A 15537-nucleotide genomic window follows, 5' to 3' on the forward strand; every position below is an offset into this window, starting at 1 on the left:
AAAAATATTGTTTTGTGACAAGAAAACATTTTTTGTGGATTTTTATAATATTAAAAACCAAAATAATTTACATTTTAAGCGATAAAACCTTTTAAAACTTTATTCATTTCTAATTATAAAAGATTTAAATAGCTTAGAAAGTGATTCACTCTTTTTAAATATTTTTAACGAAAATTATAACAATTTTAAGTAAATATGCCTACTAAAATTTGTTATAAAATTACTTATTTAATTTCTCCAAGACTTGAAGCGTAAAAAATAAACCCTTACAAAATAGTTCTATTATCTATCTCAACCCCTTTTTTTCTGTGCAATTTACTACTATTTCTGTCAGCTATTTTTATTTTCCCCTCTAATTTTCTTGATGTTGAACCTGCCTCATGAAATATGTCCGGGGCATTGACAGGCAGCCGTCGGTCTGCTCGTTAAAACTTGGCCAGCGGGGGGGCCAAAGTGGTAACAATTCATTGGAAGTGAGGCCATGTTTCACAAGGAGGCCCCCCCGCCCCCCGAAAAGGACTACAACTACCAGCCGAAAGGACACGCGATGCGCACACAGGACACAAAACAATTAACAACTTAACTTTTATGGGCCACAATTATTTGGTATTTTATTTGTTAAGCCGCACAGCCAACTATTTTTATGGGCATGTCATTAAATTGGAGCGCCGCTGTTGAAGGCTGCCTCAGCAGGTCTTAAATTGGTCTCAAGACCAATTTTTTGGCTCAGACGAATTTGCATTCGCGTGTGCTTAAGCTCAGACTGACAGACTGCAAAATTGCAGGACATTCTACTCGAAGCCCACCTGATTTGCTGGCCACACGCCAAACCCGTATTAGGTTGCAGTCTTTAGGGGCAGGTGCTGCCCAACCACGCCCCCTCAAATTAATAAGAAAAAAATCTGGGACACACAGAAAAGGGAGTGGTCATAATGGGGTTAGAAATAAAATTAGTGGCCCAAGGTCCTTTCAGTTGTTTAAGGCAAGAAACGGGGTTAAATGCAAGCAAGGTAGGAGGTTAAATATATAAAGGAGTCTTTTAAGTTGGCGAAAATATACAAGAGATATTAAAACGTAACTTAAAGTTGAGTCGTAATGATCAAAAATAAGTTTACTAACGAAATATTAATTTTTTAAAGGCAACAAACCCCAAATGTGGGACATAAATAAGCTTAGGTTGTAGCAATTAATAGTTTTTTAAAAAAGCAAAGAATTATACTTATTTTAACAAAATGCTAAAGAATAAATTAGTAAAATAATTAAAGATATTATTAAAAAACTAATAACATCGTAAAGAGAAAATAGACGGAAAAATACGAGCAGCAGAAAAATTATTAATAAATAAAGAACCCACATTTCCACCTTCAACTAATAAATCTAAATAATAGTAACAGTTCGGTAGAACCCATAAAATTTTCTAAAGAAAATATCTAAACAGCCTGGGCAATTATAAATAACCAGCTTAAGCCACTTTAAAATTCATTCTGCCAGCTTATTAGCACGTCCAGTCAACTAGCTCAGACAATCATAAATTATAATTCATTCTTTTTTTTTGCAACCTTATTTGAATGCTTGGCTGCTCTCGTCAGTAATTACAGTTTCAGTCAAACAAATTCATTGGTTTTTTCCCAGAAATTTAGTATATATGCAGAACAAATTTAAATAATTGCCAGACAGCAGTGAACTTGTGATCGCTTCAATTAATAAAGCAATCAATGGCCTTGCCTCGGAAGTGTGGAACTCTTAAATATTTTCTAGTAATTACACGGCCAAAGTTTAGAGTTTTTCGTAAACTCATCTTGGGCGAAACACTTTAATTAATAAACCTGCTGAATCAACATTTTCACAAATCATTTTTTGGCACCACCACCCGCTGCTGCCTGCGATGCCTGTGATATTTCCAGCGAGTCATTAGTTTAATTAATTGTTTTGCCACAACTTTTGTGCAGCCAGAAGTGCCACAAGCAGCGTGCGAGGGTGTTGAGTTAATTTTTTGTAAATTCATTTTCCCTTTCAAGACCCACCAGCTGAGAGCTGTCACAAATTTTTGGAGAGCCACACTTTCGGCGATGAAAAGTGCAGTTCATCAAGTGGCAACACTCGAGCACTTTTCGAGGGCGGAAAAATCGTGGGAATTTGCCTTCGTATCTGTCAGATACGTACTTGCAGTTGGCAGGCGGCAGCAGCAGTGTGACAAACAGCAGTTGACAAACAACTTTGACAACCGAGAAAATGTCTCTGGAAAAAAGTCTGAATTAATAGCTGGAGAACAAAAATGAATGAGGAATGAATTGCAGATAGTTTAAGGAGCACAACTGTTGGAATGCCAGTGATATCTAAAGTATTTATGGGTTTTTTGCAAAGATATAATGTACTTAAATGGCAGATATTTGTAAATGAGATAATGAATGAGTCATAAACGTAAAATAAATCAATTAAATGTAATTTCCTAGTGAGATAAAAGTGAAATATGTCTGTGTTGTTATTCAGTAGAAATATATTATTACATTTTATTTATTTATATTTATATATTTTACGTTTTTGTGTTACTAAAACCCAAATAAAATGCAAATATATAGGTTTTCTTGATTTATAAACGAAATATCTTTGCAGAACCTCCCCCAGAACTTTCCCTTGGTTTTCTGCTCTGATTAGAAGACCCAAAAAATAGTGTTTTTCTCGGTCTCGACTTGACCAGAAACCGCAACGCAAACACTTTGAACTTAAATATTCCACTCGCCACTCGAAGTTTTTGCCAAGAAGCAAACTGGCCTGGCCAGTGTGTCCCTGATCTTTGGCTATATTATGGTAACACTCAAAGTCCGAAAGTCCCAAAGTCGGACATGTTGCAGGCGCGCCAGGAAGTTGCTAATACAAATTGGCACAACTTTTGGCTTGTCAACGGCAAAAACAGGCAACTTTGCTACGTACTCTTGTATTTTGACAAATGATTTGCGTCTCTACCCAAGAAAAAAAAATAACCGAAAAACAAAAAACACAGAGAAAGTCTTGAGAACTATGAGTAAAAATAAAAAAAAAATAAAACAGAGAGAAACTTTGATTTTGAACTTTATCCGGATCCAGAGGAAAGTTTCCCTGCCATTCGATCCACAGAAATGTTCACAGGACACTGAGTTATGAACATGACTTGTCAAGTAATACATTAAAAGTGCAAAGTAGTGAGGGCTCCGCAGGAGGATGAAAACAATCATTTAGTAGCCAGCAAATTTGGTCCAGCCAAAAAAGCATAAATCATTGAACTTTTTACAGCTCCTCCACTCACTCCTCGGGTAAAAGGCGAACAGCCATCAATCATTTAGCCGGCTTTGTTGCTGTCTTGATTTTAATTTGCAACAGGACTTTTCTAGCAAAAAGGAGCGTGCTCAAGGCGTCTCTTTTTCCACGTTTCATAAATGATAAGCCAGCTGACTAGACTTTCCAGCAAGTACTCGAGTGGGTTTTCTTTTTTACGGGGGCTCCCTTTGAGCTGCGCTTTTCCACGCCCTGTCATTCGGGGTCTTCACTCACACAAATATGGGTGTGTTGTCTACTTATCAGCTGCAATGTACTGAGCCTAATTTATGGAGAAGCTCCAGCAAGGACTTCAAGGACTATAAGCAGCAAAGCACGGAGAAGGTTTAGGGTATATTTTTGTATACTCTGTAAATTCAAAAATTAAGCCAGACAAAAAATATAACATAAATATTAATTTTAGACCAAAAACTTTGATTTAATGGTAATATTTATAATAAAAGATGTATTTTACATAAAAATTACCAGCTGGGAATTTAAACAAACTCCCAAAATAAAACGGAAAAATAAATCCCATCATAATTTTCCCTATTAACTTAAGAAATCTTCTCCTTCAAATTGATACATTTTTGTGATTACCTCAAACATATTGAACTTTTCACTACCTTCTTCTTGATTTCTAGAAAATAAAAACATTTTGATAGATGGCCTCTGTGTCAAGGCAAACAACAAAAAAAAATCTGAAATCAGAATCAAGAACATAGATAAGCCCTTTTTTTGTTGTTGCTGATGGGGAATATTTTCAGCTTTTTATGGCTCAACCACGTGCCAACCCGCATTTAGACACGCCCACTCAGAGTAAAAAAGAAAAAAATAAAAAAATAGGCGGCAGATAGAAAAATGTTGCTGCTGCCTCGGCGACAACTTCCGCCTAACTGCACTTCAACATGTCAATTTTTCTTGTGCAGAAAAACAGCCCAAACCCAACCCCAACCCCAACCTACAAAAAATGCCATTCAAGGGGAAAACTCACAGCTCAACTTACATGAGTGTGAGTGTGTGTGTGTGTGTTTGCTCTGGCATTTTTCCACTCCACGCCAAGTCACTTGTCATGGAGGAGGCCTTTTGTCTGCCCGAGAGCCCACACACCCACCCCCTGCGAAACGAAGCGGCGCTTTAAATCATAAACACCTTGTTAGTGCAACAACTCGACACTTTGAACGTGACATTGATGCCTGTTTTTTGTGTCCCCGATCCCGAGAACCCGAACCCGAAACAGTTTCCGTGTCTCAAGCATCAAAAAAAACAAGCAAACTCCGGTGCCGGAAGGTTGACTCTTTCGAGGGGGGGGAGCCTGTGGTGCCTGGATGTGGTTACCCCAATGGTGCTTCCATGTGCAACTTCCTGCCGATAACCTCTTGCCCACATGCCACAATATACATATAGCCTTATCGCAACGCTCTTGGCCATGGAGCATGGCAAAGGCATCACCAGTAAGGAGCCAGGAGCCAAAAGAGTCCTGGCCAGACACTCGCCCTTAATTAGCCATCCGTGCCTTGTGAGGGCTTTAGACCAAAAGGCGGGCTTAAAGAGCCGTTGGAAGTTAAGGAAAAATCCGAGATTTTAGCACTTTTATTGAGTAAATCTAGCTTTATTTTTAAAAAGCTTAAATAATTTAAAAATATAGCCTAAAAGTATGCAATGATTAGTGAAACGAATCAAATTCTTGCTAGCTTACTTTAAAGAGTTAACAAACTTCTTATTTTGAGAATTCGATGAATATATTTCTGTTAAGCAAAATCTTTTATTAAATTACAACATTTACTAAAGAGATTTAAAAACTCCAAGTGCTTCCTAACAAATTTTTAACAGCTCAAAAGTATGCTATGATAAATATGGTGGCATTGCTTAATTACGTATTTTCCTTCAGGAACTTTTGGTCAATAGCTGATTTTATAATCTTTCAATTAAAGATTTATTTCCTTAAAAGTTAAACAACTCGTGTTTCTTCGAATGATATAACCCTCTGCATTAACCCTTTGGGGCAACACAAACACACACACATAATTACTCTGGCTTTGACCCGAAAATAGACACATGTCAAAGGTTTTCAAACGTTTGCAAATTAGTGAACATTACAGTTGCCGTATAAAAATCCCATTCAAAAGGGTCATCGGTGGATTTCAACTGACAACTCGAGTGGCAAAAGCACTTTGAAATATATACATATATATATATTTATACATATATTTGTCAGAATCAGTTCTAAATTGTGAGTGTGTGTTGGCCCCCCCTTGAAGTGTGTCAGTTTTGTAGCTGCTTTGCCCTTTGTTTTGTGCATTTGACAGTAAAGCTTTGTGTTTAAATAGAGCCAAAAGGCATTCTAGTCCCAAGATATGCCATTTATGGCAATGACATCGCTTTAATCAAAATGTCTGTAACGATTAACGTAAATTGTATGCAATTTAAGTTGAGTTCAACCAACTTGATGTTTAATTGAAGAAAATAATTGTTAAGGAAATAAAAGAAAAGATTTAAAAGCTGTCTTTGTAATGGAAATGTGATAATTATCATAAATACTCTTTCTCAAAACAATTTTTAATATGCCAAAAAGTATGCCTTAAAATAATAATTTAAATTCCCCAAAACTACCTGATTTTTAAAGACTTTTCTCCCTCAGGGATCAAAGTTCAAAAAGGTTAGCTCACACACACTACATACACACTGGGCTGCTCTTATACCCATGTGTGTGTGCATTCAAAATGGCTGCCGCGTTACTTCCGCTAAGTGATGGCGGAGCCTTTTGGTCCATTCAGTGTTTGCTCTTGGCCATCAAAGCTTTCGGGGGACAAAACTTTGCAGCGCTTTTTTTATTTTCACAGCTTGTTGTCGTTGCTGTTTTCTCCTCCCTTTTTTCGGTCTTTATTTCGCATAATTTTTGTGCCTTTGTGGAGCCTTTGACGCCTTTTGAAAGGCAGTCACCTGGGTGTTCTACCTTATTTTTTGTGAGTCTGTGTGTGTGTGTATGTGTATTCTCTAATTGTTTGTTTGTGTGCATGTCTCTGTCTTTCCGTGTTTTTCCAGCTTTTGTTTAGTTTTTACGTCTGGACGAAATCCGTAAAGCAGCTCGTAAAGTTAAGCAACAACAATAAAGTACGAAGAGCAACAACTAAATAAGGCAGAGGGCTAACAATGGCTGACAGACGCCCCTTCTAGTTTATTTATTTATTTATTTTTGCATTATTTACTAACAGAGAAAGAAAAACTTGGTGTTAATTTAACTTAAAAAAATATAAAAAAAATAGTTAAAAATGAATTTAAAGTTAATTTAATTTCCCAATAAAGAAAATTAACATAAATTATATATTTTTCTATTTTTTGAGTGTACCCTTCAAGCTGTTTGTTGTTTTTATATATATTTTTTTCGAGGCTCAGACAACTTAATGTTATTTGCTCTACACACACACACACACACACACATACACACACACACACACACACCTTGCCGCCCCTTTGAAGGATCCTCAAGCTGCCGCCTTTTGTTTGCAGTTTTTAACAACTTAAGCACGTCGTCGTCGGTATTGGTTTTTCCAAGGCTCTACTCTTTTTTTTTACACCAGATTTTCGTCCTCGACTCCCCACGGGGAGTATGTATTTCCTAGTTACATCTATATTTTTTTCTACTTCCTGCCTTTGCCTTTGTGAAAATAATCACGCGCGCGCTTTGAGTGTTCTCCCCTCTTAGTTTTTCCAGGCTTTGCGGATTTTCCTTTGCTTTTCACACTTGGTTACTTCCGGCGCCTGAGCCTGAGCAAATAGTGGGTGAAAAATAAAAAACCCACCTATTGTTTTCTTTTAATTTGGCCCAGGACTTGTCAAATGTTGAGGCGGAAAAAGAAAGGGGTAGAAAAAACTGGCACTGCTTACTGAAAGTCTTCCTTGAAATCTATTTATTTCAATGTAACTCGATTTATTATTTAGATTTACTTAAAGCTCAAATTGGGAGTTTATATTTAAATAAATCAATTTAAAAAAAAATTTATAATAAATATTGGGAATAAATATCTAACATTTTCTATTTTTCATTGATTCCTTTTGACATTTTAATTGTTATTTCATTAATTGAAAATTGTCAAAAACAGTTTAAGTCACGAGAATAATTGATTTACTTTGTAAATCCTTTCCACTCCTTAACCTAGCATTTCCCTAATAAAAACCCATATAAAACCAAAAATTGTAATTAAAATTTTCTTCAAGCTAACATTTTCTTGTTTAACCTTTTCAAATAGTTTTATTTTCGCCTCGTCAATCATTCTGCGGCTGATTGATATCGGCTCTCATTTCAGTCTCAATTATTTATGTAATATTTGCCAAACAAAAACCAATCATTGGCACTTAGTAGAGGGCTTTCCTCGCACATCACCTGCCCAGGTGAATTGCCAGCTGTCTTCTGCGAGTGGCAAACCTATTAACTTTTCTCCCGCTCCTTTCTCTATATTCGCCTGAAAGGACATTTATCGCTGGGTGTGTGTATGTGCGGAGCACTTTGTTGCTTAATTGATTTTAATACAACTACACACCGCCGCCCTTGGTCCTCTCGAGTGAGTCGTTTGCTTTCATAGTTCGAGTTCGAGTCTATAAATTGGCTTTTCCTTTCCCTTTCCCTATTTCTCTCTTTTTTTTTTTGCAGATGCAGCAGCAGCAGCAGCTGCCTGTCCATTTCCCATTTCCATTTCCGTTTGCAATTGCAAAGAGCAGAGTCCTGGCCAAGGATGAAGTACAAGAAGAAATCGAAGTAGGAGTAGCTGGGAAAGGAGTGCCAGTGAAAGAGAACAGAAGAGGCAAAGAAAGTAGAAATGCCATTTATTGAATTGTATAAATTTCTATACATTGACAGCGGACTGTTTATTCTGTTCAGCCAAGTGTTCATGTGTGGGTTGCCTTTATTTTCTTACTTGTTTGCACTTGGAGAAAATTTGGGATTTGTTGTACTTTTTATTAAAAATTTTCATAGCAAAAATAGAGAAAAAGGTTTTATATTAACGGAGAAAATATAGAAGACTTCTTTGTAGCTGTTGACTGGTTTTAAAAACAATTAAAATTGGGCCTAAAAGTATGCTATGATGTATTGTATTTCTTGTTTTTATCTAATTAGCAATTTGATAGCAAATAAAGAGGAAAAGGTTTTATATTTGCAGGAAAACCTATAGAAAACTTCTGTTTAGTTTTTTTGGGGTTTTAAAATCAATTTAAAATGTGTCTAAAATATTTAATAATTTTTTTCCAGTGCTTGAGGCATACAAGTATGTGTGTTTTGTTAAGCTTTATCGCATTTGCATGGCAAAAGTCTTCGGTTCGGGAGTTGGGGTCAAGTGCCCGTTGCCTCGGCCCTCGGGTCACTCATTTGTTCTTTTGATTGCAGAACGCTTTTTGCTCGTTTGCCTGGGTCGAGGCAGGGCGGGCTTTTGTTGTATTAGTAAAATAAATTACCATTTAGTGCTTTTTGCCACTTGCACACACACACACACACACACAACCAGGCAACCCCTTTGGCTGTCACACATGGTCGAGTGTGTTGTCCTTTGGCTTGCAAATGAAATTATTGCCAGGGCTTTTGCATCCGCTGCTGCTGGTTTTGCTGGATTATAAGCCACCATCAGTGAGGATAGCAGCTGTAAGGGTGTGTGTGTCTCCGTGTGTGTATTTTGAGCTGCCCCACAGTGCAGGCCATAATAAATTGCTAGCAATCGCATTTCCGTTTCTTTATGCGCTTCGATTACGTTGCGCTTTACTTGCGCCAATTCTTTTCCATTTCTCCCTCTCGGTAATTGAATATATAATTTTTTTTTTTGCTCCACACTCGCTACACACATGCCATTTGAATATAAATTGTTTTATCTGCTTCTACAAAATATTCATTTCAATTTATTTTACTTGCGATTGCTTCTTCTTCGTCTTGCCTTCCTGTTTTATGTGTTGTTGTTTCCGTGCCTTTTTTTGTTATTTAATAAATTATTTATGCATTGTCATTTGGCGTCATCCGGCTTGCACACGCCGCTAAGTATGCAAACATTTCTTATTTACAAATTCCAGATTACTTGGCGGTCGGTGGTGTGGGTGTGGGCTTGGCATAAAAATTGTTATACATTCGACTTTGAGAACTCAAGAGTTGGGAATTAACTTTGGGAAGAATAAATCACTCAAAGAGAGGGTATATCTTGGGTATTATTTGACTAAGAAAATTCTACGCAAATCGTAGAGAATAAAGTTTAAATTTAAATAAGAAAACCCTCTGAAAATGTCATACTAAAATATATTTAATAATGTTTTTACAGCATAAATAAATTCTAGAAATTCCTAAAAGTATCTAATAAGTATTTAATATTCCAAAAACCCTAGCTACATAAATCCTTCTTCCTTGTTTACTCAACTCCTTGGGGGCTCTAAGCCGAAAAGTATGCAACGAAACATGACCTCTAAGTAGAAGAACAAATTTAACTTTGGACTTTTTGTACTCATCCCCATCTTATTTATTCTTCTTTTTGCAGTGCCAAGCAAACCCCAGAATCTCACCGTCTTGGATGTGTCGGCCAACAGCATCACCATGTCCTGGCATCCGCCCAAGAATCAGAACGGAGCCATTGCCGGCTATCATGTGTTTCACATTCATGACAATCAAACTGGCGTGGAAATTGTGAAAAACTCAAGGAACTCGGCGGAGACTCTAATACACTTTGAGCTGCAGAATTTAAGTGAGTTGAATATTTTGAAAATGTTTAATTATTGGGAAACTTAATACAAAAAAGATCTTGAAGAGTTCTGTATCCTGCCAACCCTTGGCCCTAATTAATTCAACCTTTTACCTACGGCAAATAAATTTCAAACGGTCATTCCGATCAAAGGATTCCCTCCGTTTTCCACACGATTTGGTCCTCTGTCAACTTGAACATCAAACTGTCAGCCAAAGTCGAAGGACGACGGACTTTGACGCCCACGGCGGGGATAGAAAAACCCTTGAACCCCGGCCGAGAGCTATTATTACCTCTAATTGAGGCTCCCGTCAAATTGTTTGCCAAGCTGCTTTGTAATTAAATAGTTTCAAGTGGCTGTTGCCACTTTTCGTTGTTTCTGACGCTTATAATCGTACACCGCCGCTAATTTCGCTGATTAAGGCGATGGAAGCGGCGGTGTCTGCTTTTTAGGCTGCCAAAACAGCATCTATCTCGCGGAATTCGTGGCATTACACTCGAAGGAGTTTTTCGGCGGTTTTCTGTGAGGGCGGGAAGCGAGCAGCAGCTATGCAATTAACTTGCAACAAAGTTATGCTGCGCCGCATATTCCGCATTCTCTCACATGCGCCCCCCACATTGTTTAATTTAATTACACGACTCAGGTGCACTTCTCTCGGCGCCTGCAGAAAATTCCAAAGGAGCCGCGCCGGCAACCGCCATGGCAACATTTAATTATATCCAAATTTAATCCAAGTAGATGTCAGCAGTTCCTCTTGTTAATTAAATACAATTAAGGCTGACAGCTTCGCTAGAGGCAAAGTTTTTTTTTTTCTGTCGTTGTTTTTTTTATAATTTTTTTTTTTCGTGGCATGAAAAATCAATTCAGCTTCGGCGTTATTGTTTTCCCTTACATTTTCGCTGAGTAAAATTTAATTATAAAGCCGAACAGCAACCGCCAGGCGGCTGCATTGTCCTGACGTTGCTCATAATGGCCACCGAAAGATGGCCCGATATTCAGAAATATATGTATATAAGAATGCAACTGACATCTGCTGGCAGTATTTACGACCAATAAAAAGCCTCAACTGTCACACCGGATGGGTTCTTAAGTGGCAACAAGGCCAAATTAAAGGTTTACAGCAATTGCTGGGCCTCAAAAAGAGACAAGTAAATGTTTAATAATGGTTTTACTCCCTTTTCCTGATTAAATTTTAGTTTTAAAAGTCAATATAATATTTTTAAACTATTTTAAAAATGTATATTTTTATTTATATTTAATTCCAGGACCCTATACCGATTACCGTGTAATTGTCAAGGCTTTTACCACTAAAAACGAGGGTGAACCCTCCGATCAAATTGCCCAGCGGATGGATGTCGGAGGACCCAGTGCCCCTGCCATTGTGAATCTCACCTGTCACTCGCAGGAGTCCATCACAATACGCTGGCGAAGACCCTACGAATTCTACAACACCATTGATTTTTATGTGATTAAAACACGACTGGCTGGCCAGGATACGCATCGGGATATAAGGATAAATGCCTCGGCCAAGGAACTGGAGACGGCGGTAAGTCGAAAAATTAACTTATACAGCTTTTAGTTATATATTTATTTTTTAAGAATTTAATAACAACAATCTATAAGGAGAAGAGCAGAGTTAAATAATAGTTCACATGATTTTTATAAATTTTCTAACTTTAATCGAAAATTTGAACATATATAATGAATACAATTCTTCAGTTATATTTAGTAATATAGATTTTTAGAAGTAAAAGGCTATATTAATCGATATATCCAATTGAGCGCGATATTTCGGCCGATAAACTAAATTTATATCGATTATTTTTTTGGATATACTCAAATCCCCACCTATTTCCACTTCTTAAAACCCTTTGGGAGTCTGGCAGCTATAATTCAAGTGCAGGTTTGCCTGACAAAATATATATACTTTTTTATGTAGAAATATTTCCGCGTTGTTAGCAACCATTTTTATGGCCCTGCCAAGTTGGCAACATAGAGTTGTCCTCCCTCTCTGATATGTCAATCGAGTCGGCTTATCGCGGCCATTTGGCCAGGCCAACTTATATACATATATCCCTTTAAAAAAACGAAAACTTCTATGATAAACTGCCTAATACAGACAGATATGCAGAGGAGAGCACAACAAAAAATATATAAATAAAATACCCGGGCCAGTAATAATTGCATTTTTATGCAACAAACAACAAACGGCATACAGAAAAAGCCCCACAGCCCAGCGGCAGCTGTAAATATTTTACTAAAAAATTTCTATACCCAAAAAAAAATATAAGGATATTCACACACGAGGGCCAAAAGTGTTGCATACTTTTCCGCTGCAACCACCGCGGAGAGTGGGAGTGGGAGGAGGTGAACGTCGGGCACCCGCACGAATGGGGCTTACCCACCTGCGAAAATAAATTAAATTTATGTTGTTTTTCCTGTCCGCCTTTGTGCCGCACTGGCTTTCGCCTTTCCTTTTTATTTAGCGCCCAGAAAAAGAGTAAATAAATATATAAAAAAAAATACAGCAAAAATATAGAAAAAATACAGAAAGTTTTGTCGTGGGGAATGCGGCCAGGCAAACAAATTTCGCAACAATAAAATGTCATCATACACATAGCTGACTTTTTCCATATCTGAGAAAGGAAAAAAACATAGTTGCTTTCTCTTTTTGGTTGCCAGGATCCTCCTCTGCAGTGTCGCCTCAACTTCGACAACGTTTGCTTTTGTGTTGGTCAGTTTGGAAAATATTTTTGTAATTGAAATATTTTGTGAGCGGCAAACAAGGTTTTTGTTGAACAACTAAACAACAGGAATGGCAATAATTTTTACCTTTTGTTTTTACACATATGAATGCAGAAAAGGGGGGGAAAAGGATTTGGCCAAAAGTTAAATAGAAACCAACACAAATGGAAAATTCATTTTAATTTAAAGCTGAAAAATGTTCTCAAAAAAAAACGAAGTCCCTAATGGAGTTGAGGGAAATAAATAATTGAGTAGTTTCACATTGAAATTAAATATTTTGTTAAGTTTTAAGCTAAATAATTTCATACAAAATACATAATTTAATTTCTTTAAAAGCTTAATTTAACATTATACAAACTCTTTTAAGACAATTAAAAATATTAATAATTGTTAAAGTTTGGTTTTAAAATTTATTTTCAAGTTTGTTCTCACATTTTAACTATTTCTTTTTTTTTTTATTTAATTTTAAAACATAATAAACATCGTATTTAATACATTTCTCTATGATTTCTTCCAGATGATCCTACAAAATCTAACCACCAACTCTTACTACGAAGTCAAAGTGGCAGCCGCAACGTTCAGTGTCATAAATCCAAAGAGAATAGTGCTGGGAAAATTTTCGGAGTCAAGGATTGTAAGTAGCGCATAAAGATATCAAATGCAACTCACACCCCCAACCTCAAACCAACACCTGCCACATGGCGGAAAACTTGGCATTTTGTTTTGTAACTCAAAAAATAGGAAAAAAAATCAAGGCGGAGATATGCAGTAAGAAAAGGCGTGGCATGCCATAAACTTGGCAGCCTCGGCGTTGTCAGTTCCCATATCAGATTACATGTCCGAAAAGGAAAAGCTGCCTTGGGTCTTTACACCAAAATTTATTTAGTTGGAAAAATTCTATCCTGTTTCTGGGGGGTTGCAAAAAAGAATATCTTTATTTTTGTGTATGCCCCCTCACCCTTTCGTATCTCGTTTTATGCATTATTGAGTCATGAACTAGTTGCACCCCGGGGCGTATGCGTAATGAGGGGCTTAAGCGCACTTAATGGAAGTCCAGGCAACAACAATGAGTGGCCACGCCCCAGTCATTGTACTTAAGCAGAGAGAAAAATTATTATGGCATTTTGTTATATTTATTATTTGAATTTTTTATCATATTTTTATGAGTTTTAATTAATTAATTGATTTTTTAAGGCATTAAAAATATTTTTTTATTAATCAAAACCTAAATTCCGTGCCGTTTTGCTTTGAGCTTGTGAAAACTTAATAGATTCGGTTAAATACAGCAGAAAATACATCAAATTTAAGGTTTTACTAGTTTTTTAGTCTATTTCCTATTTTTTAGTTTTTATTTAAAGATAAATTCCAATAGTCAAAATAATACTATTAATATTAACCAATTTCTTTTGATGTACCTGCGTTCGTTTATTGACATTTAAGACCGCACAGCAACTCCTTTCAGCCTGTCATAACGACATCCTTAATGACATTTCATACAAACGCACACTCACCCACACACACACACACACCGCAAACTTTGTTGCATGCATAAAATATGTATAATCCGAAAGTTGTGGCAAAAATATAGCAATTTAGTTGACCTCAACTCGAGTTTGGGGAAGGAAAAGGGGTGGGGATGGGGATTGCGGATGAAGGAACCGCAGCGACACGCCCTTATAAGTATGCAGCAATATTTTTTGTGGCCCCCCTTCTCCACCCCCGTTCAACCCTCTTCATTCATAATTCATCGCAATTGTTGTTGTTGGTCCGCCTGAATTTCAAGTGGCCTGCACCTTTTGGCCGCATTTACATGGCCCGCTGCCATTTTCCGCTTAGCGCACATCGCGTTCCGTCCCTGGCGAAAAATGGCGCTCATTTAAATCCTTTCTTCCATGTTTTTTTTCGTCCTTTTTGTGTGTCAGAATCACAGGAATCGTATGCAAAAAGCGGAAATAAACAAAAGCAAATATGGAGAGAAGTGCGCGAAAAACAAACAATAGGGGAGACAAAAATCAACAAAAATAATGCTCGAATATAATGATAACAGAAAGGCAAACACAAACACACACTCCCACCACACACTTGGCATGCAAGGGTTCAGTGAGAATTTCCAGAAATTTGTCACAAGTTCTGCATATTTTTCCGAGCAAAATAAGTCGTATTTATCATAGTTTTGTCATATTTAAAAAGACTTTGCTCTCTCTAAATCGAAATAATATTTGATCTGTAGTTAAATATCAGAAAATATCGAAAATATTAGAAAATATCGATATATCGAATCAGTAATAATATCGATATTGTTTTATAATATCGATATATTTGTTAGATATTTAAAATTTCGACAAGTTCTCTATTAATTTGTAATCTTTATACTTTGTATTATCCTTAGGAAATTTTTAAAATAATTTCCGAAATTTAAACTCAATCCTTTACTTTATTTTCCCTTCAATTAGATACAACTGCAACCGAACTGCGAGAAACTTCAACCTCTGCTGCGACAATCGCATAATGACTACAACCTGGCCGTTTTGGTGGGCATTATCTTCAGCTGCTTCGGCATCATCCTGATCATCATGGCCTTCTTCCTGTGGAGGTAAGTGGCGCTCTATGCCGCCCCCCGATAAAGCACTATATCTATATATAAGCTATAAATAAAGCAGGAAACAAGTGCAGCTAAGGCAGCTGCTATTCCTCAGACAGTCGCGTGCAGTTCCATAAATAAAACTGGGAAGAAGAGTGAGTGTTGTGTTGTCAAAGTGTTGAGTGCAAAGCGCTGTCCTCCCACTTCTT

The 15537-nt window shown here is 37.0% G+C and overlaps 2 protein-coding genes across 10 annotated transcripts in view; one reads left to right on the top strand and one right to left on the bottom strand.

Moving 5' to 3' along the window:
* The window catches only part of LOC108075716 (uncharacterized protein C2orf42 homolog), a 179811-nt gene that overhangs the window by 150515 nt on the left and 13759 nt on the right, over window positions 1–15537 (bottom strand). The window lies entirely within an intron of this gene.
* The window catches only part of Ptp99A (Protein tyrosine phosphatase 99A), a 122945-nt gene that overhangs the window by 97446 nt on the left and 9962 nt on the right, over window positions 1–15537 (top strand). For all 6 annotated transcript variants that reach the window (XM_017168251.3, XM_017168246.3, XM_017168247.3 and 3 more), the window contains 4 exons: window positions 9801–10004; window positions 11268–11548; window positions 13265–13381; window positions 15201–15340. In XM_017168251.3, coding sequence (XP_017023740.2) covers window positions 9801–10004; window positions 11268–11548; window positions 13265–13381; window positions 15201–15340 — 742 coding nt within the window. The remainder of the gene's footprint in view (window positions 1–9800; window positions 10005–11267; window positions 11549–13264; window positions 13382–15200; window positions 15341–15537) is intronic.

This window comes from Drosophila kikkawai, chromosome 3R (genome assembly GCF_030179895.1).
Source record: "Drosophila kikkawai strain 14028-0561.14 chromosome 3R, DkikHiC1v2, whole genome shotgun sequence".
In the NCBI taxonomy this organism is placed as follows: domain Eukaryota; kingdom Metazoa; phylum Arthropoda; class Insecta; order Diptera; family Drosophilidae; genus Drosophila; species Drosophila kikkawai.